General features: G+C 40.2%; 1 protein-coding gene across 4 annotated transcripts in view; it reads left to right on the forward strand.

Annotated features, from left to right (window-relative positions):
• The window catches only part of PHEX (phosphate regulating endopeptidase X-linked), a 199282-nt gene that overhangs the window by 30146 nt on the left and 142836 nt on the right, over positions 1 to 26300 (forward strand). For 3 of the 4 annotated variants that reach the window (XM_082447075.1, XM_082447077.1, XM_082447074.1), the window contains 4 exons: positions 11608 to 11694; positions 14370 to 14596; positions 21965 to 22033; positions 24569 to 24685. In XM_082447075.1, the coding sequence (XP_082303201.1) occupies positions 11608 to 11694; positions 14370 to 14596; positions 21965 to 22033; positions 24569 to 24685 (500 nt within the window). The remainder of the gene's footprint in view (positions 1 to 11607; positions 11695 to 14369; positions 14597 to 21964; positions 22034 to 24568; positions 24686 to 26300) is intronic. The other variant, XM_082447076.1, reaches the window with a different exon arrangement.

Consider the following 26300-nt stretch of genomic DNA (forward strand, 5'->3'; position numbering starts at 1 on the left):
CTCACAAAACACTGTCCTCTTTCCATCAATCACGGCAGTGATTCAGCATTTCTTTAAAATGTGTTCCCAGTCATCTCAGGCATTTTCCTCCAAGACTGCCTTTTTGGATATACAGTTAAGTTTTAATTTCATAGCCAAACTGTAGTGAAATCTTTCTGAAGATGAGTTAAGCGATAATTTCCTAGCCAGGCAACCAACTCATTTGAAGTGCTGACAATAAGAACTGCTAGATCAAGGTCACACATGGGCAGGCAATGGCATCTACATTGTGACTGTGCCTGGCTGACAGTTTTAAGATGAATTCCAATTTCAGAGATGTTAAGATGTAAAAAAAAAACGTGCTTCTTAGATTTCATGAAACATGGTATGTAAATTGTATTCCTAATAATCCACATTCCCCAGCTGCTTGTCACATCCACCTTGTTTATGTACTTTTGAACAATTTCAATGAGATTTGCCTGCTGTTCCCTCCTCAGCACACCTAGGCTTTAATGTGCAATGGTGTATAAGCCAAACTCCCCCACTTCCTTCTACTCCACTTTGCAGCTGGAGTACAAAGTACAAAGCTGTACTTTGATACCATTCTTCTCAACCTTGAATGTGTACATGGATCACCTGGGAATCTTGTTAAAGTGCAGATTCTGTTTCAGTAGGTCTGAGAAGGGACATGGGAGTCTGCATTTCTGGCAAGTTCTTAGGTGAGGCCCACACTGCTGTTCCAGGGACCACATGTTGAGCAGCCAGGCTTTGCTGCATCTAAGGACATGGTGTGGCATTAAAGAAATGCAGCACCTCTCCAGGGTGCGTGGGTGGTTTGTTTTTCCTTCATTTATATTATTATTTTGTTGAAAACCTGTATAATGCAAATGTCATTGTATTGGGTAAGAACGAAGATTTCTTAGGATGAAAAGAAAACAGGAATTTTATATGTCCTCTCTTATGGTACAGGGAGAGGTATTTCTTCCCCTTAATTTGTTTTCTGAGAGATTTGTTCATTTGGTTTTCCCTTGCCTTTCTCCTCAAAAAACTTGGGCAACTTGAATTTATTAGGAAATCTGCATGTAATTGCAGATTAATAACCTACCCATTAATACCACATTAGTTCATTGTGATTAATAGCATCTGTGTGAATACTTAATGAATTAGTAATGACGGACTATTTGCTTTAAAGCGTCAAGAGAACATTCCATGTAAAAAGGCACTACCCATAACAGGAAAATTAATTATAGGCTGGTTGGATAATAACTTGTCACAAACAAGATATGTTTGTTTGGAAAGCCTTATCGGTGTTGATATTTGCACAGTGAGAGATACTTTTTAAAACATGCATGGACCTTTTAATTTATAAAATGAGAGGGGAATTTTATTTTCAACAACAGTTAAGGTAGGTATGGGAGCTTATATTTATGAGAGAGAAACACACACTCACAAATATGTGCTAGTACACTCACAAGTTTGCCTGTGTCACTAACCAGACTTCCTGTAGTGACCTTTTAGATTGAGTTCCAAATTGAACTGCTTCTCCTACCTGCTGTCTATTCTGAATTCATAAATTCACTTCCCCAAGGCCCAAGCGTTTCTTGTTACTAATTTTATTCCTTTAGCAAATCATTTGTTTTCTCTATGGTTCCTCATTCTAATTCTGTGATGTTGCCATCATTGTTTATTTCTGTCTTTGCCCTACATCTGAGGAAGCGAAGGTCAGGAAAATTATGTGAGTTGCCCAAACCAATCCAGCCATATAATTTGTCCCCCACAGATTATGGGTCTAGCATTTCAAATGTCTCCAAATTTAACCCAGGCGGAAAGAGCTGCATGAGCAGAGGCTCTGTCCAGCTGGTGCCTTTGAGGAAACCCAAGAAGCCCAGTGTGACTGGAGCTCAGAGTTGGAAGGGAATGGGGACACGAGACAAAACTGAAGAGAGAGGAGGGACCAGAGCACATAGGCCTTGTAGGCTGTTTAAAGATTTTAGCTTCTGTCCTCGGGCAGTGGGAAGCCATTTGTAAATGTCATGTCAGGGGGTGCCGATGAGCGATGCATTTTTGCCAGAGCGCACTGGCTGCATGGCTCGGAGGAGGAAGTTGATGTACGGAGATCAGTTCTGAAGGCCCCAGCATGCTGTTCTGTTTTCTAGCTTGGGATCCAGATGAAGGTAGAGTTTGTCTTCCTTGTTACAGAAAACCTCAAGCATTATTGGGTATCCTTTTCTCTCCTTTCTTCTCCTTTCAGCATGAAGGGTCATTGTGTCTTCTCTGTAGCCCCCCTTTTTTTTGTAACACTCGCAGACACCTGGAAGAATCAGCTAGGGGAGCTGCAGCCACAGCCAGTGGGTGCGGAAGTTAACTTTTGTCCCACCAGCCCTCTTGCCCTTTTGGGTCCTCTGCTTGTGCCAAGGATGCTACTGCTTCCTTTTTTTTTTTTTTGCAGGAGAGGATTCTGGACAGAGAAAGAAAAGAGAGCCCAGCTCTGAACCCCTCACTGTCAGAAACCCAGTTTTAGAGGGGCAGCTGCCCTTGACCACACACTGTGGTTTGAATAGCCAAGAATAGAACCTCTGCTGCTCTCACCTCCTCATGGAAGGTGGGAGTGAAAACAGGGGTTAGTTGGGAAGTGGCTTTTTAAACCTATGTTTACAGTGTTTTGATGCCGCTGTCATAGATGAGAGAGGAATCATGAAGTCTGGAGCTCAGATTTTTTAGGATTTCAGGGATGCAATATTTATCCCACTCTTCCTCTCCGTAGGGTGTGGTATAAGCAGGAGTTGAAAATAGCTATCCTGTGTTGTTTTTCTCATTTGGAAGTCTTTCTGGCATAGTGCTGATTTTTTTTTTCTTAAACCAGTGAATCGACTCTCACCTCAAACACATATTGCATTTCATCTTTAAGAAAGGAACTTTTCAAAGCCGGGTTTTTCAGAACTGAGGACTAAGACCTAAATGGGCCAATGCAAGGAGAGTGTTTCCAGGACAAAACAAAGTAACGTTCTCCTTGAAGAATGTTGACGTTGAATTAAAATGGAGCTACAGAGTGAGGAAACCAGCAAAGAAAGGGTAAAGTTTCTGATCTGACATTGGGTCAGGTGGGGAATGGGAGAGGAGGAAATCTGGGCTGGTGATGTCCTGGGGTCACAGGCATCAAGAAGGACTGCTGATAACTGTCAACTATACCTTAGTAAAGCTGTGGGGGAAGGAGGGCTGGTGAGTGCTGTTGGTTGAAAGTAGTGGTTCTCAAAGTACGTTTCTCCACCTGCAGTATCAGCATTACCTGGGAATTTGTTTGAAATGCAAACTCTTGGCCCCCACCCCAGAGCTATTGAATCAGACACTCTGGCAGAAGGACCCAACACTCTGTGTTTTAACAAGCCCCTCTGACAAACCCACAGCCAACATAATACTCCATGGTGAAAAGCTGAAAGCCTTCTCGCTAAAATCTGGAACAAGACAAGAATGCCCACTCTTACCACTTCTATTCAACCGAGTATGCCCACTCTCACCACTTCTATTCAACATAGTATTGGAAGTCCTAGCCACAGCAATCATAGAAGAAAAAGGAATAAAAGGTATCCAAATTGGAAGAGAAGAGGTAAAATTGTCAACATATGCAGATGACATATTATATATAGAAAACCCTAAAGACTCCACACCAAAACTACTGGAACTGATAAATGAATTCAGCAGTCTTGTAGAAGGATACAAGATTGACATTTGTTACATTTCTGTTACATTTCTTTACACTAACATTGAAATATCAGAAAGGGAAAGTTAAAAAAAAAATCCCTTTTAAAATCGCATAAAAAAATACTTAGGAATAAACCTGACCAAGGAGGTGGAATACTTATGCTGCGGACTATAAAGCATTGATAAAGGAAATTAAAGATGATTCAAAGAAATGGAAAGCTATCCCATGCTCTTGGGTTGGAATAATTAATATTATTAAAATGGCCACACTACTCAAAGCAATCTACACATTTAATGTGATCCCTATCAAATTACCCATGACGTTTTTCACAGAACTAGAACACATAATCCTAAAATGTATATGGAACCTTAAAAGACCCAGATTTGCCAAAGCAATCCTGAGGAAGAAGAACAAAGCTGGAGGCATAACCCTTCCGGACTTCAAACAATACTACAAAGCTACGGTAATTAAAACAGCGTGGTATTGGCACAAAAACAGACATATGGATCAATGAAACAGAATAGAGAGCCCAGAAATAAACCCACACATCTACAGTCAATCTTTGACAAAGGAGACAAGAATAAACAATGGAGAAAAGACAGTCTTTTCAGCAAGTGGTGTTGGGAAAGCTGGAAAGGTGAAGTTAGAACACCCTCTCACCATACACAAAAATAAATTCAAAATGGCTTAAAGACTTAAATATAAGACATGACACCATAGAACTTCTAGAAGAGAATATAGGCAGAACATTCTCTGACATAAACGTACCAGTGTTTCTTAGGTCAGTCTCCCAAGGCAATAGAAGTAAAAACAGAAGTAAACAAATGGGACCTAATCAAACTTATAAGCTTTTGCACAGCAAAGGAAACCAAAAACAAAAAGACAACCTGCTGGGCGAAAATATTTGCAAATGATGTGACCGACAAGGGCTTAATTTCCAAAATATACAAACAGCTCATACAACTCAATAACAAAAAAAAACCCAATCAAAAAAATGGGCAGAAGACCTAAATAGACATTTCTCCAAAGAAGACATACACATGGCCAACAGGCAGATGAAAAGATGCTCAACATCACTAATTATTAGAGAAATGCAAGTCAAAACTATAATGAGGTACCACCTCACACCAGTCAGAATAGCCATCATTAAAAAGCCTACAAATAACAAATGCTGGAGTGGGTGTGGAGGAAAGGGAACCCTCCTACACTGTTGATGGGAATGTAAATTGGTGCAGGCACTATGGAAAACAGTGTGGAGACTCCTTCAAAAACTAAAATAGAGTTGCCATATGATCCAGCAATCCCACTCCTGGGCCTATATCTGGAGAAAACTCTAACTTGAAAAAGGTACATGCACCCAACGTTCTTAGCACTGTTTACAATAGCCAAGACATGGAAACAAATGTCCATTGACAGATGAATGAATAAAGAAGATGTGGTATATATACACAATGGAATACTACTCAGCCATAAAAAAGGATGAAATAATGCCATTTACAGCAACATGGATGGACCTAGAGGTTATACCAAGTGAAGTAAGTCAAAAAGAGAAAGAGAAATACCATATAATACCACTTATGTGTGGAATCTAAAATACGACACAAATGAACTTATTTATGAAACAGAAACAGAGTCACAGACCTAGAAAACAAACTTATGGTTACCAAAGGGGAAAGGGGTGGGGGGGGGCAGGGATAAATTAGTTTAAGATTAGCAGAAACAAACTACCATATATAAAATAGATAAACAACTAGGTCCAACTGTATAGCACAGGGAACTACATTCAATATCCTGTAATAAGCCATAATGGAAAAGAATATGAAAGAGAATATATATGTGAATAACTGAATCACTTTGCTGTACACCAGAAACTAACAGAACATTGTAAATCAACTATACCTCAATTAAAACAAAAGCGAAAACAAGCCCCTCTGATGATACTGATGCATGCTTAAGTTTGGAAACCACTGGTTTAGACTAGGACATAGTGTGAAGTCAAGCTTTAGGGACCAGCTAATTTTGTTTTGATCTAACCTCACCAGGCCTCCTACCTATGACTAGGAGCATCAGGAGTGTGTGTCACTGGTCACAAAGCTGGTTACAGGGTAAAGGGGGTAGATGGCTCAGCACAGGGTCACTCCACCACTGCAAAAACCAGTCTTGATATAACCAGAGAAGGCATTTCTTCCAGTTATGATGGAGAGCTCTGTCAAGAAAGTCCATGAGGACTGCCTCTGGTTTAGCCACCTGGGGGCCTTGTTCTCACATAGGAAAGTGACTTGCAGAATTTTACTGGGTACCTGACGGTCAGATGAGCAGGAGTCAGGGACCTGGGTCCAAATCCAAGCTCTAACTTTTACTAGCTGAGTTTCCTTGGACAAGTTATGACAGTTCTTGCCTGTAGACTAGGGTTAATGATACATGCTGCTTAGGGTTGGTGGGGGATTAATTGAGGTCATGTACAATATACCTGGCACAGAGCAGGTGCTTAATAAATGAATGCTGTCACCAGGGTCCTTGGATGTCTCAGGACTGCTCAGGAAGGACCACTGCGGGGGGTATGTAACCATACATGGCCTTTTCTTGTAATGTTAAGATGGTAGAAATAGGCAGGAAAAATGTAATTAAGATATGTACTATAGGAAAAAAAAACTGAAGATGAATTCTAATGACTCTAAGTTCAGCACAGACCTTACATTGAATTATCTGCTAAGATTCAAATTATCCAAATAGGAAAGCTATTTTTATGAGTTAAAATATTATATTGGCAGATTCATTGTAATGCTATGCTATCAAAGAGTGATGTTAAAATTTAAATTATTTTGAAGTGTGACCCTGGTAAGTGTAATCCTTAAAAATTCACTTATAAGTGCACATAATAAAAGAGTTAGCTTCTGTGAGACTTTTGTAGTGTCTGGCAGTTGTATAAAATTGATTTCATTATGGACAAAGAGGTCTTTTGTGTTAAAAGGGGAATATTTTTATGTTATTTGGTAACCCATGATTTAGATTGATGAGTTAGAGGTTTTTAATGCCCCTAAAATAATCTCTGCCCCTTTTTCTTAAGCTAATGCCAACCAACAATTATCACTTATGAGATGATCATAAAAAATGAACAGAGAAAAGCATTCTGACAGCTTCTCTACCTATGTTTGGGTGGGAGTTTTCCAGAAGAATGAGAAGTATCAGCTCTTATTGTCTTTTCAGTATGTCAAACAGACTCAGTTAATCCCATGCTTGACCGGCTATGGGGCTGAGGAACTGCAAAGTCGAGTGTCACACAATTCGTGTGGAAACATGAGGGTTATGGGATCCACAGACCATGACTTCGTTAACTTGAATTTTATTTTTTAATGAGAATAACAATGAGCTTTGCAAGCTGATTTAGAGTCTCCACATCTAACTGCATTAGAACTTAATACCCATGAAGTGTGAGTTAGAAAAATGAAATTTTTCAGTACGGTAAATAAACTGAGGAGGCTGGAAACCAGATTGAAGTCTGTAGCCTGGAAAATCAACGGAGGCTAAAAATAGTAAGATTAGAGGCGACATTCAACCATGGACCAGCCAAAGGTGGTTTTCGTGTACCACCAAAGGAGAAACCAGGCCATTATATGATAGGTTTAAAAAAATATGTGTCTAGAGAACATTCTGTTTTTTATGTAGGTGTGGAAGGGCACACCTTCCCTTAAAATGTAGATTTGGTTTTCCAAAGTTTTGATTTTTCATGTTTTTTCTCTCGCTAGAATTAAGAGGACACTCCCACTGATTTCTAAGGGAAATGCTGGCATAATCTACATGAAATTGAGAATTCACCTTGATGACATTTGACTGAAGGCTTTAGAATGCAGTTGCTGTTTCTAAATATTAAGCAAATCAGGCAAACAGCTCCAGCGAGCTCTTAGCAAGTAGCCAGAGGATCCCCTTTAGAATAGGCACATAAAAGGATTACAGGGTCCGGAGGAAGAACACATGAGTGAGTAGAATTGATAGTCCTGTCTGGCTTCTGCGGTTAAAGGAGGTTGAATGCCAGTAAGTATCCCCTCCCTCCCCCCCGCCATAGAAGAGCAGGGAAGTGGAAGTGGATGGTCAACCCGAGACCACTGGTGAAACGAGACTTAGGTAGCTTAAAAACCGGTATTCACAAAAACAGATGAAATCTTGGATCTCATTGTATGATAATGCGGACTGCAATGTGAGAAAAGGAGATTATGGATGTTAGTATAATCAGGACATTGCTGATTATAAAAAGAAATAACAAAATAAGTCCAGTTTCTCACATTTCATTTGGGCGAAAAACTCTCTCAGACTTTCCTTGACAGAAATTCAACTCGGCAGACATTGAATACCAACCGTGCCAAGCGCTAAGCCCTGGGTGTTCAAAGACGGATGTGACTCAGTCCCTGACCCAGAGAGCACTTAATCTAATGGAGAATAGCCATTGTTAATGCCGATTTTATGCACTAAAAGTATTTTTTGGTGATAATATTTGAGGCCCAATGACCAAAAATACCTTCTTTATTAAAATTCTCACATGATTCGTCCCCTGTGAGGCCAAGCCTGTGTTACAAAGGCATGGGCAAAACCAATTTCTATGTGGACTGTAGATCCAAATGTGAAACAGTAAAGATTCTAGAGGAGAACATTAGACACTATCTTCATGACCTCAGGGTAGGCAAAGATTTCTTAAATAGCACACAAAATATGCTTACCAAAGATGGAAAAAGTGTCACATTAGACTACATTAAAATAATTTCAGTTCATTACATGATACCATTAAGAAAGTGAAGTCTGGGGAATGGAAGAAGACTTTGCAATACAAATATTCAACAAATGATTTGTGTGTAGAATATATAAAGAACTTCTATAAATTAATAAGAAAAAAGGTAGATTACCAATAGAAATGTGGGAAATAGAGTTGAGTAAGCACTTCACAAAAGCGGATGTTGGTTGTCTTGATTGGAGATAGTGACTGGAAGGGAGCACAAGGGGCTCCAGGGGTTCTGGTCATAATGTTGGTTATGTTGGTTATGTGGGTGGTTATGTGGTTTTACTCTGTGAAAATCTTTCAAATTATGATCGGTGCACTTTTCTGTAGGTATGTTATAATTTCATTGAGAAAGTGTACATAAAGAAAAGGCCTTGTGGTCTAGGATGAGGAATGTGGCAAAGTATTTTCAGACGTTATCTCTTGTTGGAGCATTGCCTCTACTATGGAAGCAGAGGAAATGTTGAGAGCATGGGCTTTTGCTTGGTTGTTAGGGCAGGTCCAGTTTGTGTAAGAGTCCTACACAAGGAGTGCCAATGTCTTGGGTTAGCAGAAGGCCTTTGGCTACCAATCTCCTGAGAAGGGAGGAGGAAAAAACATTTATGGAGAAAGCACTAGAAACAAGCTTGATTACAATTTCGTGTAGAGCTAACTCAGCCTGGAAGCCTGTTTAAGCCACCATTGATTGATCACTTACCATGTATTGCGGCATTGAGATAGGGACTTTCTGTGCATTAAAATATTTGATCCTCACCACAACCCTGGAAGGTAGGTGCTATTATTTGTCCAGATTTACAAATGAAGAAACTGGGGCTTAGGGAGAGTAAGTAACTTGCTTGAGTTCCAGCTAGAAAGTAGCAGCAAGCTGCAACTGGAACCCACATCTTTGTGATTGAAAGCTCACCCCCTTGACTCTGTGTATTATTTTGCCTTTTTGGGGGGCAAAACCAATTTTGAGCATAGTGAGAAGAAAAAATAATTACCCTGTATACACACACACACATATATCAAATTTTGATGATCATAGGCACTTTGAAACTGATAAAGTCTGAGGTTTGTTGTACTATAGGTTATGAACTGGAGTTTTCCTTTTCTGTTGTAACATGGTTAGGAACACCTGGATGGGGGTGAGAGGAGACTGAGAAATCTTCCAAGAAACAATACAGATTATCATGGGAATACACTTATATGGGTGACCCATGAGCCCTTCTCAGTGCTTTAGGGACATTGTAATAACCTGAGTAATTGCCTTTGATAGGCTTTGTTTTCTGCTCATTAATGACTCTCCAGGTTAGATTTTATACTTCTTACCACTAATTGAAATACAGAGATACATAAAATGGATGCAGCCAACTGATTGTCACAACACTGTCTGCATATCAACGTTCTCCTGCCTGCTTGGGTTTGAAGAGAAGGAGAGGAGAAGGGAAAGGGTATGATAAGGAACCTGTGTTAGCTGAATTTGTTTCAAAAGCCAAATTCTGGTACAGAAGCCAGAATTTTGACACATAAAAATTATTGATATTTGTGCACCGTTAGGGTTTGGGGATTGCCCTACTTAGCATATACATGTCCTTTTTTCCCCTTCTCGTGATACACAGAGCACCTTGGGTACACACTCAGGTACATATTTAGTATTTTGAGTTCTTTTGTTCCATGGCTTATTTTTGTTCCCCAGGATGTTCATGTTTGCAGCCTGTGGAGTGTTTATAGCATCACAATAACATTGCATCCCCAAATGAAATTTGGATTACTTACTTTCAAATGTGTCTCCCCAGCAGTCCAATGACTGTGGAAGCAATATGGTGGAAAGGCACGTTATCTGATTTGAATAGAAATATATGTGGGTATGATTTTAGAGATTTCTGTTTATTAAAAAAAGAAATCTTCTTTTATCCTTGGGGCTAGTTATCCCACTTTTATTGCTGTGATAATACACAAGAAAGAAACAAGTTGAAATAATTGAAAATGCCCACATCGAGCTCAACTTATTTAGTTTATCTTAGTTATATGTACTTGTTTGATGTACAGATGCTTATAGAAAATTGGACAGAAGCTCTGGGTTCCTTTTTTTTTGAAATGTAGAACTTCTTGTTTAGAAGTAGATTCTGCTTTAGGGACTATGTAATTATTTATTAATTTGATTAGCACTGTACATTGTATCTTGAAGCTATTCAAAGTACTGTAGGAGCATCTGTTGTACCATCATTGGGAGGCTGGTAGGTTGTTTCAGAAATAAATACCAAATGCCTTGACAACTGCAGTTTGACATAGCTCGATGTAGGCAGTGCCATGGTGCTGTGTGGAAATTCTTAGTCTTGGCTTCATGTTGGTAAATTGATATTCTCACGTACATCCAAGGTGTTATTTTGTGGGGAGGGTAGTTTTTGTTGAGTCTTGGCTTTCCTAGTTCCTTATTTAATGAAATAGTGACAGCTGTCATTTTCTACCTTCAAACAGTAGCATCAGTGATTTTATAAACAGAAAATCATTTTCCAGGTGGGCTTGTGTCCATTGCTGGCAACCATTTTATATACATGGCCTCATTTTAAATGGCTGGGACTTTGAATGTGTAAATGGGCAAGTTTTCAGGCAGTTTGGGTAGGCTTTACATTCTTGCTTCTCCATTTCCTGTCTAAACAACGTCTTCCGTGTCCACAGCATGTTTATGCAACATTGAATAAAACTTCTAATGGGAAATTTCTTACAGGTGACCTCCCTGAGAGGCTGGGCTGTGAAGAAATCTTAAGAAACCCGACCCTGATGAAATTGCCTCCGTTGAGAATATTACTCAGTGCAGAAACAAGGGATAGAATTCAGTTATTTTTGGTTCTTGAAAAAAGGAATTCTGGGTTTTTTTGTGTGTAGGTGGCAGAAAACATTAACCCCGGCAGAAGGTCCAGTCTCAGTTGGAAATTGAACTTTTGGTTTCTTTGAATTAGGAGAACCTTGGAGAAGAGGATGTTAAAATATTTTTTATTTGAACCTCAAGCAACTTGGAATCGGTTCTGCTGTCTGCATATCTTTTATAGATGTATCTTTTCCAGGGTTGTCTGTCTCTACATGTAATTTTCTGGAGGCTGGGACTGATTATCAAATGACCTCCAACTCAGCATCACCTGTGGCTGGATACTAATGAATCCTTTTTTAACCTTCCTAGCACTTTTGGAGAAATCAATCAGTAGAAGGCGGGACACCGAAGCCATACAGAAAGCCAAAATCCTTTATTCATCTTGCATGAATGAGAGTGAGTAATAAAGAAAATAAATAAAATAATTTACCACCCTTATTTTTCAGAGTTCTATTAATGCTTAAAGATATTGTTTAAGGAAAAAGAGAACTACTAAGAATTCTACTAATATTTAAAGGTGTTGCTTAAAGAAAGGAGCTATTTTCCAAGACTGGATTTTGACTACCCCTGCCTTTTTAAAAAAAATTCATTAATTAATTAAATTTTGGCTGCGTTGGGTCTTTGTTGCTGCGCTGGCTTTCTCTAGTTGCGGTGAGCGGGGGCTACTCTTCGTTGCGGTGCGTGGGCTTTTCATTGTGGTGGCTTCTCTTGTGGCGGAGCATGGGCTCTAGGCACACAGGCTTCAGCAGTTGTGGCTCGCGGGCTCTAGAGCACGGGCTCAGTAGTTGTGGCGCATGGGCTTAGTTGCTCTGCGGCATGTGGGATCTTCCCGGACCAGGGCTCGAACCCGTGTCCCCTGCATTGGCAGGCAGATTCTTAACCAGTGCACCACTAGGGAAGTCCCTGACTACCCCTGTCTTTTTTTTTTTGGAATTTTATTTTATTTTTAATACAGCAGGTTCTTATTAGTTATCTATTTTATACATATTAGTATAATATGAGATGGTGAGATGAATTGGGAGATTGGGATTGACATATATATGTATAAAATAGATAACTACCTCACTCTGTATGATAGTCTCTAGGTCCATCCATGTCTCTACAAATGACCCAATTTCGTTCCTTTTTATGGCTGAGTAATATTCCATTGTATATATGTACCACATCTTCTTTATCCGTTCGTCTGTCGATGGGCATTTAGGTTGCTTCCATGACCTGGCTATTGTAAATAGTGCTGCAATGAACATTGGGGTGTATGTGTCTTTTTGAATTATGGTTTTCTCTGGGTATATGCCCAGTAGTGGGATTGCTGGGTCATATGGTAATTCTTTTTTCAGTTTTTTAAGGAACCTCCATACTGTTCTCCATAGTGGCTGTATCAATTTACATTCCTACCAGCAGTGCAAGAGGGTTCCCTCTTCTCCACACCCTCTCCAGCATTTGTTGTTTGTAGATTTTCTGATGATGGCTATTCTGACCAGTGTGAGGTGATACCTCATTGTAGTTTTGATTTGTATTTCTCTAATAATTAGTGATGTTGAGCAGCTTTTCGTGTGCCTCTTGGCCATCTGTATGTCTTCTTTGGAGAAATGTCTATTTAGGTCTTCTGCCCATTTTTTGATTGTGTTTTTTTTTTTTTTTAATATTGAGCTGCATGAGCTGTTTATATATTTTGGAGATTAACCCTTTGTCCATTGATTTGTTTGCAAATATTTTCTCCCATTCTGAGGGTTGTCTTTTTGTCTTGTTTATAGTTTCCTTTGCTGTGCAAAGGTTTTTAAGTTTCATTAGTTCCCATTTGTTTATTTTTGGTTTTATTTCCATTATTCTAGGAGGTGGGTCAAAAAAGATCTTGCTGTGATTTTTGTCAAAGAGTGTTCTTCCTATGTTTTCCTGTAAGAGTTTTATAGTGTCCGGTCTTACATTTAGGTCTGAAATCCATTTTGAGTTTATTTTTGTGTATGGTGTTAGGGAGTGTTCTAATTTCATTCTTTTACATGTAGCTGTCCAGTTTTCCCAGCACCACTTATTGAAGAGACTGTCTTTTCTCCATTGTATATCCTCACCTCCTTTGTCATAGATTAGTTGACCATAGGTGCGTGGGTTTATCTCTGGGCTTTCTATCCTCTTCCATTGATCTATATTTCTGTTTTTGTGCCAGTACCATATTTTCTTGATTGACTACCTCCATCTTAATGTTTTGTTGATTGATGGAGAAACTAAGAAAATTTTATTTCAGTGGTTGGGTTGGATTCTTTAGGTATCAGTTACTCCATGGGAAACTTGGGTAGGGTCAGAAGGGCAAACCATATTGCATGTGGTACAGAAACCAGAATCTGGAGGCTAGGTCTGGTTTGAGAAGGACATAGTAACACTCCTTCTCAAACCAGACCTATGTCCTTTGGAACCTCCTGGGGCCTAGAGTAATCCAGATTCCCAGGCGGGCCAGGCTCCTTCTGCTTCTCCATCAGCCTAACAGGCATCTTTGTTGAGCACTTTAGGCCCCTCTCAGCATCTTGGGTCTGATTGGAGTTAAAAGAGACACCTGACATTTTACCTGGTACACTTTCTCAAGGCTATTGCAGGAAGAAGCCAGTGCCTCTGGGAAGTGTGTTAACTTGTTTAGGTTTTGGGGTATTATTTGGTGAGCTAGAAGAGGGCACTAAAAGATGATGAAAGAATCTGAAGCAGTAGTTCATTTTTGTTGGGGAGTGATTAGTTTTATTGAGCAGTTTCCTTTAGTTAGGATTGTTCCTTAGTTTTGCAGAGTGTTCTCAGCTTAACATTGCTCATTGGCTTGGGTCAGTATAGTGAACCCATCTTTTATTGTTGGGAATATTGGGCAGGTTCCCTAGTCAGCTCTCCTGGCAAGAACATCAGGTTTAGACAGTCACATTGAAGTATGAGTCATAGGTAGGTCTGTTTCTGTGGTTACGCTCAGTCCACTGCACCTCTCCCTAAAAAGTTAGGTTGGGACCTTACTGGAATTTTCTCTTGAGAAGATACACTTGCTTTCTAGTTTGGTAATCCAGTTTGCAATTCTAACTCTCTTCATATTTGCTCCCTTTCAGAAGCAATCGAAAAAGCGGATGCCAAGCCATTGTTACATATCCTGCGGCACTCACCTTTCCGCTGGCCTGTGCTCGAATCTAATATCGGTCCTGAAGGGGTTTGGTCAGAGAGAAAGTTCAGCCTTCTTCAGACACTTGCGACGTTTCGTGGCCAGTACAGCAATTCTGTGTTCATTCGTTTGTATGTGTCCTCTGATGACAAGGTGTCCAACGAACACGTCTTGAAGGTATAGTGAGGACTCCTTCGTCATGCTTGTTTAGTCCAAGGTTAGCCTTTTTGGGTTGCCTTCTCAAGGAAAGAGACTCATACCACCTTAGTGAAATGATAAGGTTAAAAATTCTGTTAAACGTTAGGATCTAGACTGTTCCCTGCCCACCCCCCACCTCCCCACCCCCCCAGATTTGCAGATTGTAAATCATGAACACACTGTTTTTGTCAGCCTTTCAAGAAACCGGTGAGTGAGTTTCAAGTGATCTGTGACCTGGCTCTCGAATATCTACCCTGAGCATGTGTAGGGCCCCTTAATTCTGGTGGGGAGAGATGAGCAAAGACTTTGTGAACTCTGCTCTTCCTCTCCCCCTCATTCCCCTGACCAAGGAGCGAACACGTGCTATAGTTCATTGTTTTCCTTCACTAACATCTTGTGTACATGCCTAATATTTCATTGTCAAGTTGTCTTGAATCTCTTGTCCTTCCTTTCAAAAGATAAGGCAAAACTTGTTCTAAGTGCTTGGTTGCATTTTCTGTTGGGAGAGTAAACATCTCTTCCATAAAGGAATGGGCCATGAGGACATACCCTGAGGTGGAGTATTACATTGGTAAAATCAGGAGACTGTCAGAAAACTGCCAACAGTGGAAGATTCATCAGTCACAGAACTTGGCAAGAATGCAAATAGCACTTTTCAAATTGTTTTGTCTTTTGAGTCTATTTTTTTTTTTTTTTGCTTCTGTGGTTACTTTAGTAATGAAAATTTTGTTGAACCGCTGATTTTTTCCCCCAATTCTGTTCTTTGTTAAACCAGAAAATGTTAATGATATATTGATGTTTAAATCATAGAAATTTAGAACCTTTAGAGTGTATTATCCTCTCCTGATATAAGTCAACTTTTAAAAATCTATACCCTGGAGTTTATTTTTTGATTTATACCAAGGGGCTGGCAAATTTTTTTCTGTAAAGGACCAGATAGGAAATATTTTAGGCTGTGTGGGCCGTATTATCTCTGTCTCAGCCACTCAACTCTGCTGTTACACCTGGTAAAGCAGCTGTAGGCAATATGTACGTAAATGGGTGTGGCTGTATGGCGGGCTGGCCTGCAGGCTGGAGTTTGTCCCTCTCTAGCTTAGACAATGGCAGTCTCAATAAAAAAATCTTTAGTCACGGAAAGAATTCCCATCTCCTCAAGAGGAAATTCTTAGTTACAGAGACAGCTGTATTTCTGTGCTGGGTGATGGAACAACAACATGACACTGAGATGTATTCTAATGCTCTCAGGATAAGACATGCTCTTCAATGCTCTACAGTCATGGTGATGGTCCAGTTGACCTCTGTCCCATGTTGATAGATTACTCGCTTAAAAAAAACAAACAAACCAGGTTTTAAAACTCTCATTCTTAATTTCAGAACTATTATGGTATCCCTTCCAAACACTTTAAATGGTGTTTTGAAGTAAGTTGGAGACTGTCTTTCAAACTTAAGTTTATGTACTCTATTACATGATAGATCTTGATTTCCACACAGGTTAATTAATTGCAAATGGTAACCATTTCAGTTTTCACCAATTTCTGGATTTAGTGTAAGAACTGAATTCATTTAAACATTTTATTATGGAAAATAATACAAATAAAAGTAAAAAGAATAGTACTACAAACTCCTGTGTACTCATCAACCCACCTTCAACAGCCAGCAACTTTTGGCTGTTCTTGTTTCATCTGATATACCTCCTTTTGGAGAGGAGGCTGGAACATTGTGTAGCAAATCCAAGGTATAATATCATTGCACTGATAAATACATCAGTGTTTATCTAATGGAAAGGACTATTACAACAACCAAAAAAGTAATTGTAATTCCATAATTAACATCTAATACCTGGCGAATTTTCAGTTTTCCTGATTGTCTCAAACATGTCCTTTAAAAAAATTAAACAGTTGGTCTTTGATTCAGGTTCCAAATAAGAATCACATGCGCATTTGGTTGACACATCTATTTTAATCTATTGCATACTAGATTTGACTGATTTCAGGGTAACCTAATAGCTAATGAGAGAAAATTCTTGTTTATAGGAGAATCACAGCTTTAAAAATGCAGGAGAAATAATAGAATTTAAAAGTTAGCATTTTTTAAAATCCCTAATGAAAAAGAGAATTAAGGCAACTATCACCAGTAGCTGCTAAAGCTATTAGATGAATGGTTGATGGAGAAATTCAGGATAGAGAGACCAGACTGACATCAAATGAACCCAGATATTAATGGTAGCATTGCTAGAAGTTGGAAAACCAGATTTTGGGTGCCTCCTGATACCATGCAGTGGGAAACATATGCTATCACCAATGATGCCAAAAGAAAAGGAAAAAAAAAATGAACTTGGATCTAATCAAGCCCGTAGTTTTAACACCAGCTTACAGGAAACACGGGGAATAGAGGATCACGGCAATCAATTTTTAACAGCTTGCCTTGCACACTTAATATTCATTTAAACTGATCCTAGAAACACTGAACTGTCAATAACAGAACACTTTCCAAATGTAAGGAGCCACTCATGTGCTTACTACCGGTCTCTTCTGCCAAGATGGCAGCTTCCTCCAAACTGATGTGTTTGAGCATGGCCTGGCATTTGAGTGCAGTGTGCATTTGCTTTAGTTATGTCCCTGTTTGTACCATTTTATATGAGTGGATATTCACACACCTGAATTAACAAAATAGAGCTACAGTCTTTCTAATCATGACAGAGCTGCTAGAAGTTCAAGCATGTGTCTAGATATTGGTAGGAAAAGCTTTCTTCTGAGATCTGCATAAAACCCAGTGAACCTGATAACAAAAACTAGTGTATCTGTGGCTGCCAATGTTGTAGAATTAGTGGGTGTTGCTTTTGTTAGAAATAGTTAAAACTATAAAAAATCTAACTGAATATTTGGAGCCCCTGAAGCACCTTTTAAGTGTTGTGGAACATAGTTTGAAAACCACTGCCATAGTGGAGAAAAAAGTATGCTTTGGTGTTAAAGAGATTGAGGTTTGTGGTTTGGCTTTGTGACTTACTCACTGAACGTGTGTGCAGATTGTTTCACTTCTCCCAGTTTCATTGTCCCCATGTGGAATGAAGGGTGAATTAGAATTTACTTTTCACTGTTGCTGTGAGATTTAAATAGGATGAATTTGGTGACAGTTTACAGGATAGATGCTGGTACACAGTAGCACATGACAAAAGGTACCTTTCTCTTAAAGCATGACAAGGCAACTGGTCAGAACCATTTGGGGAATGTTTCTCTTCAATTTCTGTGCCAAACATGTGTCTCAGATCTCAAGTTCAGATGTGCGAGAAATAGGCATTTTCTTTAGTCAGTCAGTCTCATCTCTGACTCTGAGCTCCCACCCCCACCTTTTAGTTGGAAACTGAACCAGTCTGGGCCCTTCCCCACTTCCCGGCTACTCCATTTCTCAGCCTTCTCCTAGGGTATTGGGAGACCCTCTGATCATCAGTTATGTGTTTCTGAAAAGAGACCTGCCATCCCAGCCCATGTAGCCACTTCAGGTGTTCCTCTCTGCTGCCGGGGCCCTGGGCCTCCCAACTCCCTCTCAATCCTGCCATTTCTAGGGGCATTGATGGGTCCTGCTCATGAGAAACTTTGACTTCTTTGGCTGCCTAGAAGATCCTCTTTCTGCTCTGGGAGAACTCTCTCTTACCCCCAAACTCTTCTCCCTCAATGTATTTAGACTTCCTTTTCCATCACATTCTATTTTCCTCAATGTTCTTGGGTTTTCTAATCCCACAAACCCGTGGGGATAAGAAAAGGGACTCCTTTGGGAAGGCACGGCACTGTGAGCGTACTGCTGGGTGAGCAGGTGGTGCCTTTGGGTGCCTTTCCAACGGGCAGGTGGCAAGCAGGGGTTGCTCAAACCCACACAGTGGTCCTCTGTGAAGTTCCCCTGTGGCAAGATGGCACAGGATTTGCCACAGACTTAAATGGGAGAAAGGAAACAAATACAGGAAACGACAGATTAATGCCTCCGATCATATCTCACTACATGTGTTTGGGTTTATTTTGTGTAAGGAGATATCAAGAATGAGAATTTAAAGGACAATAAAAGACTTTTGAATATACCTGGTCCTGAAAGAGTGTTCGGAAGGCCAGGGTTGTCTCAGTATGTGTTACCAGAACAGTGACCTGAAGTGATCATCACCCAGTGCCTGCATTTGTGTGACTCTTAGCAAAATCCGTAAGGATGATAAGGAGAGACTGTCTTGGAAATGAAGTTGTTTCTAACTTTTTTGTCCTTTTCCTGCATCATACTGTGTGAGATGTTTCTTTTTGTATTACTGTTTTGTTTCCTAACCTGTGGTGTGTTGCAGTCAGAGAAAAAATTCGTATTTCCTTTCAATGTATCAGAGTTCCTAAATATATATTATACTTTCTACTTGCAATATTAAGATCAGTTATAAATGCAAGGATTGAAAAACCTCAGACAACATAGTGTCCTAATATTGACCTCTTGAGAAAGTCTTTTGCCTCAAGAGTTTATCTGGTTCTAATGAGATTTAGTTGACTGACCTTATTCAATCTGTTTGGTGTATTTAAGATGTTCCCTAGAAACTGTAGCAATCTGAAGGTTTAAAACAGGTCCGGTAACTTCACTTGAATCATCTAAACTTTTACAATAAGTGGATTTAACTTCATTTCATCAGAGGGAAGCTTTGGCTTTCTTGATATTGTCTACACAGTTTCCTTCCCTTTGAGACTGAAGCTCAAAAAATTCTCCAAGTGGTCTAAATCTAATTGAAACCCAAAGCGTCTTAATCATAATATTATGTTTCATGTTCCTGGCTTACTTAATTTTTGGAAGAAATGGTGGTATATTGGGAATTGGAATAGGATGAAGCCAGGCTGGCTTGTGATTTGGTTGTTTGGGGCCAGTTAGCGAAGAAGATTGAACACAATAATTTGAGGTTTTTAGCAATACACCCAGGCAAGATGGATGTTATGAAAACATCTTTTTCCCCCAATTTACTTAACTTTTTAAATGTGTGAATAAGATTTAAGGTAGAAAATCTGCTGTTGCGTTCAGTTTTATTCAGTCTTTGGGCAGTTGCTGATACTCAAGAAAACAGAAAGAACAACCGTAGATTTAGAGAAGGTTCTGGAACTTAAAAATTTTTTATTTAAAAATTTATATACAGTTAAATTCACTTTTTTTTAAATTCACTTTTTGTGAAGCACAAGTCTGTAAGTTTTTACAAATGCATGGAGTCATGTAATCACCACCATAAGAAAGAGAATAGTCCCATCACTCCTTCAAAATTTACCTCGTGTTGCCCCTTTGTAGTCATCCACTCTCCGCATCCCCAAACCCTGTTCTCCATCCCTACAGTTTTGCCTCTTTTGGAATGTGATTAAAATTTGCCCACGCTGTTGCATGTATCAGTAGTTCATTCCTTTTTATGAGTGAGTAGTAGTCCATTGTGTATCACAGTTTATCCATTTGCCAGTTGAAGAACATTTGGATTGTTTCTAGTTTGGGGCAATAATGAATAAAGTTACATGCAGGTTTTTGCATGAGCATAAGTTTCATTTCTCTTGGGTAAATAGCTAGGAAGTGAGATTGCTGGGTCACATGTAGGTGTATGTTCAATTTTACAAGAAACCGTCAAACCAATTTCCAAAGTGGCTGTCATGTTTCATTCCCAACAACAGTGTGTGAATGATCTAGTTTTTCTACATCCTCACCAGCACTTGGCATTATAAGTTTTTTGTTTTTGTTTTTTTTTGCCATCCTAGTACATGTATAGTGGTGTTCCATTGTGGGTTTAGTTTACATTTTGCTAATGACTAGTGATGTTCAGCATCTTTTCATGAATTTATTTTCCATTTGAGTATTTTTTTTGGTGAAGTGTTTGTTCAGATCTTTTGTCCAGTTTTAAATTGGGTTGTTTGTTTTCTTACTGAGTTGTGAGGACTCTTTATATATGCTGGATACAAGTCCTTTGTCATATATGTGATTTTCAAATTTTTTCTCCCTGTCTGTAGCTTGTCTTTTTCATTCTCTTAACAATGTCTTTCACAGAGCAAAAATATTTAATGATGATGAACTCCAATTTATTTTTTCTTTTATGGATCTGATTTTGGTGTCTAAGAACTCTTTGTCTAACCCCAGGTCAAAGATTTTCCCCTATGTTTTCTCCTAGAAGTTTTATAGTGTTAGGTTTTACATGTAGGTCTATGATCCATTTTGAATTAATTTTTGTACAAGTTGTGAGGTGTGGGTTGAGATTCTTTTTTTTTTTTGGCAGATGGATGTCTGATTGTTGTAGCTCATTTTCTGAAAAGACTATTCTTCCCTTTGATCGCCTTTAAGGTGCTGAAAGTTTTTTTTTTTAATTTTTAAAAATATTTATTTTCTTTAATATTTTGGCTGCATCAGGTCTTAGTTGTGGCACGCAGGATCTTCGTTGTGGCATGCGGGACCTTTTGTTGTGGTGAGGGCTTCTCTCGTTGTGGCATGTGGGTTTTCTCTCTCTAGTTGTGGTGCTCAGGCTCCAGGGCACTTGGGCTCTGTAGTTTGCAGCACGCGGGCGCTCTCGTTGAGGTGTGCGAGCTCAGTAGTTGTGGCGCATAGGCTTAGCTGCCCCACAGCATGTGGGATCTTAGTCCCGTGACCAGGGATCGAACCCACATCCCCTGCATTGGAAGGCGAATTCTTTACCACTGGACCACCAGCAAAGTCCCACTGCTGAAAGTTTTAATTCAAGAAATTATGCTATACTTTTCTATAATAATAATTCTAGATATTTAGTTGTCTGATTATTGTTTGTATTTTTATCACCTATCTTAAACTTTCCAGAGAGGGTTCTAAAGTTTGCAAAGATTTCTCAAAACAAAATCATTATTGATTCCTTTCCAAAAAAATGGTGCAATACAGTATTTTAGGGAGAGGGAGGTGGACCGTCTGGTTAATCAGGTTTATGTGGATCTGGTGATGGAAGACAGTGATTCTCCTCTGAGCTCTGCCCAACTGTGTTACCTTGGGGAAGTCACATGACTTCTTTGGATTTTGTTTCTCCACCCACCAAATAAGGGGGAAAATAAGATAATCTCTAAGACCTATTCCAACTCAAATATTATAGCTTTGATGCTATTCAGTATTGTTAGAAACTCAAAAGGGTTAGAAACCATGAATCAGGGGAGGAGGGGCAGGTCTCTGATACTTTATAACGGTCATTGCTGAAGTGCCTACTTGCATGTAGCTCTGATTGCATTGAATTGTTTTTGTAATGGTAACACATGCTCTAAATATGGCTGGTATGCAGATCTCATGACTCTTGTTAATAACATGGTACTTAAGAATTTACAGTGCAAGCAAATGCTTTGTTTTTTGTTTCAACAGCTGGACCAAGCAGCGCTCTCCCTAGCCGTGAGGGAAGACTACCTTGATAATAGCACAGAAGCCAAGTCTGTAAGTTTTACTCATTCAACTCTGTACCTTGTCAGGCATTGTTGGGTTCATAAGTTGTTCTCAAATTCCCAACTCTTTACTAGAATTGAGCAGTGTGGGTGTTTGATGACCATATTCCCAATGTAGGAAGCAAAGGCCTTTCATTTCGGCAGATAAATGACACTCCCTGTTTTCTGGAAGTCTGAAAATGAAGGCTGTATGAGTTCCTGTGCTCAGTGCCCTCATGACCAAGCTGCGAAGACAGCACACCCAAATTGAGTAACCAAAGAATGAGCTTGCAGCCATTCCTCAGAAGTGCAGAGAGCTCACAGTATATTGCAGAAGCATGGGCATGGACACCCAGTCGACCAGTGGTTCCCAAATTGTGCTGCTTAAGAATCACCTGGGAAGCTTCTATTAAATGTCGATTCTTGGGCCTCAGCAATGGAAAGTCGGACTTAGTAGATTTGAAGTGAGGCCCAGGCATCTTTTTTTAACTGGTGCCCCAGGTTAATTTAAGGTTAATGAGAACCAGATGGGATCAATCTGGTCAGACTTCTTGGGTTGGCTTGGAAACCTAGTAGTTTCCTGGAGGTTGGATTAGAGCTGGTTCATTCCTAACACTTTCAATTCATTTTGGAACCTCTGTTGAACTTCCAAAGGAGCCTCAGACCCAGGGGAACCTTGACCAGGGAGTGCTCGGGTTTCTGGCCTAGCCTGAGAATGCAGGAACTTCGACAGGGAAGTGCTGGCTCTCAGTGGAAGTCCCTGCTCCTTTGCTGATAGGAAAGCCTATATCTAGAAGGCTCTGGAGGGCAGGAAGCTAGCCAAGATCCTAGGCAACTTTCTGGCTGAGGACACTCATGGAAGAAGGTTGGCGAGTTTTCCTTCTTGAAAGTGGACAGAATGAACTTTTGCCAATCTGGGGCACCTCTGTTTCTGCTGGGGTCACCACCCTACAAGCAGCCGTGCTTGAAATCTTGTCCCTGTCCTGTAACCAATCAGTCCTGTAAACTCTGCCTTCAAAGTATCTCTTCCACCTCGTCCCTCCTTTCTGTCCTCACTGCCCTCGGGCAGATCCCTGTTAAGTCTCCTTTTAGCTGTTCCCTCCCCCCGTCATTCCATTGCCTCCTTAGCACCACCACTTGACGAGTTCTCTTGTCAAAGTACAGCTCCCAGAGTGCTTTTGCTCCCAAGCTAGGCTCCAAATTCCTTAGAGGGAGGGAGTTCAAGGCCTCTTCATGACCTGGTCCCAAACCACCTTTGCTGTCTCACCTATTTTTATTCCTCCCCCAACAAAGCAGCTTGCACACCTCACAGGAGGACTCCTCACTGCTTCTGGACCAGTCTCCTTTAACTGCTATGTCCCCGGTTTCTTGAGGCTGGAATTTTCCAGTTCTTGAGTTTCTAAGCACTCAGCAGCTTTTTTAAGGACCTCATTTTGGTCTTGCTAGTGTTACAGTTAGTAATGACGTGTTTATCTCCCTCACAGGGTCACAATGAGAACCAGACTCAAGTATTATTTAGTTTTTCGTCTGTACCTCCCATGTGCACAGAAGGCCTAGCAAGACATCGTGCATATGTATTGATTGAATAAATATTTTTGGAATTGAACTGGGAATTGCAAAACATTTCTAACTAAGACTATTTGTGAAGCTTGCTTACTGATTCAACAAATAATTATTAAGGGCCTGCTATATGCCAAGCACAATGCAGGTCTCGAGGTCATAAACATCATAAGAATAGCTATGCAAAATCAAGGTTACGTTAGGAAATCTTATTCCCGTAGCATGACTATGAAACAGTTTAATACCCGGTGTATTGAGTTCTCACAAGTATATCTGAAAGGAGAGGTGACCCCCAACAAGATTCCTCAGCTCCCACAAAGTAAGGTCCCCCTCTCCAGTAGTATGTGAATAGCCTGAAAATGGGTTTATGAACATGCAGGGAGGAAATTCTATATTTGCTAGGTTTCTCTTCATCATTCTTCTCTTCTTTCCCTTCTTTTTTCCCTGAGCTAGTGAGGAGAACTCTGTAAAAACCACACAAAACTGAAAAGACATAGGGCCTCGATCACTGGTCTTTTGTTTTTAGTGTGGAGGTGGGTAAATTGAGCCGGAAGAGAGTAAATCACAGTTCCCATTAGTCTTCATGGATCATGCCTCCTGCTTTTAGCGACAGTTCTTTCCCATTATTTTATTAAAGTGTCACTTGCCCGGAAAGAGGAGTCTGACCTTTAACTATCTATTCTGGGCTCATTTGTAGATGTTTCATGTATCCATAATATCGCTAGTTCCCAGAAAACTAATTCTCTTGATCCTTGGTGGCCAGACATTTCTGTCTCTCATGGAAACAGTACCCAAGTAGCCATCATTCTTCTTTGTCCCAAAGTGGTAGGTGGGTGGTTGGTATTGCATGATGCCTGTACCATACTTCGAGTACAGAGTGAAAATGAAGGGCGTTTATTTCCACTTGCTGTTTCTGCTCTTCCGTGTCCCTGAAACATACTTCCTAATAGGCTGATGTCATGGTCACTTGCTTCTTTATCTCTTACAGTATCGGGATGCCCTTTACAAGTTCATGGTGGATACTGCCGTGCTTTTGGGAGCTAATAGCTCCCGAGCAGAGCATGACATGAAGTCGGTGCTTAGGTTGGAAATTAAGATAGCTGAGGTAAATCTTAATCTAAAATCTGTTTTTTTTTTTTTCTTCTCTTTATTTTAAAGGCAATATATCTTGAATGAAAATATATATTAAAAAAATCATTCTGTGGCATTGTTCTTTGGGTTCAAGGTAGAACTTATAGCATCCCCCTCTGGGAAGTAACAGGAAGAAAAACCATGACAGAAAGAAGAGCTCTTCATTCCTTCTACCTCTCTGCTTGAAGCCCATTCAGTGTCCACATGCTGCTCAGCTGTGGCCAAAGAATAGCAGCAGGGAGAGACTCTATGTTTTCCTAGAGGAACTCCTGTTTGGCCTCAACTGAAGAATATGTATTTGATAAATCGTTATTGATTTGGCTTGAGTGGAAGCTTATTTTTAGTCTAGTCTACTCTTTACACCATTCCTACTCAGAAGTCAATCTGATCTAAGATACGGGCTTTGGGAAGTCTATCCACCCATACTGGACACATAATTTGATGTAGAAAGTGTATAGGGCAGGCTGGTAAGCATTTATTAGCTTCCTTTCTAGTGCTACTTTGTACCTACCCCTGGTTTTCGTTCTTTTCTTGCCCCACTCTAATGAATGTCATTGTGTCATACGCTGTGTTCTGTGTAAGTCACCTTTTAAATTTTTTCAGGCTCATGGTGGAGGCAAAAAGATACAAGAACAAACTTGAGGGAGAATAATCAGAAATCCTAAATGGTTAGCTTTGTTCAAAGAATAACTTTTCTAGGAGAACAAAGAATAAAATCTCTATACATTCTCAGGACTGGAGGGAACAAATATGGTGAAATTTGCTTGTGGAGATACATTGTAGTGAGAAAAAGGATACTTTTGTCAAGGAGTGGTTGCATGTAGGTTGGTAGTCTTCTATAACAGAAGTTGGTAAAAATCCTGCAGTGCATGGGAGTCCAAGTGTTGCTTGGTTTTGTGTTTGGCGCAGTGCGGTGGGGTGTTGAAGTGAGGAGTAGGCTGATAGGGTCAGGAGGAATTGGCCTCTTGGCTGCCGTGGTGTACATGTGTATCTTTCTCTAGACCCCTAGTTGCAGAGCAAAAAGTTCATCCCTGCATGTCACCTTTGAAGACTGCAGAGACTGCTGCAGATGTTCTGGAGTCAAAGACTGTGCCTCTAAACCGGTCTAGAGGCCATCTGGATTCCCTTCCCAGGCAAATAGGAGACACAGCAATCTAATTTGGACCGAAGCTCTGATACAGCGGGAAAGGCCTTGCCTTGAGCCAGGGATCTGGACCAAAAAGGGAACTAAAAACAGCTGGGCTGAGGCAAGACTGGGAATTATCAAGAGGTTAAATGAAGTGACAAATCCATGGGGTGGGGGAGTAGCTGGCAGAGAGCTGAAAACAGCTCTGAGGTCAGAGGGCTCCAGCCTGGGCCTGCAAGGCTGAGTAGAGGGAGGAGGAGAGTGAACGTGCTCTGAGGAATGACTTATTAACAAATCGAGCCAGGAGACTGCTTGTGAGTTATAGGAAGTCTCTCCTGTGGAGGGTGAGGAGGGAGAAGCTGAGGACACTGAAGCATTTAGAAAAGAGGGGGTAGATGTCTGCCACTCAGCCTTCTGTGATTTTGTCTTGACAAATCCACGGTGTGTGGGTTTTTGGCCAGCC

Source organism: Balaenoptera physalus (assembly GCF_965194825.1).
Source record: "Balaenoptera physalus genome assembly, chromosome: X".
NCBI classification, from domain to species: domain Eukaryota; kingdom Metazoa; phylum Chordata; class Mammalia; order Artiodactyla; family Balaenopteridae; genus Balaenoptera; species Balaenoptera physalus.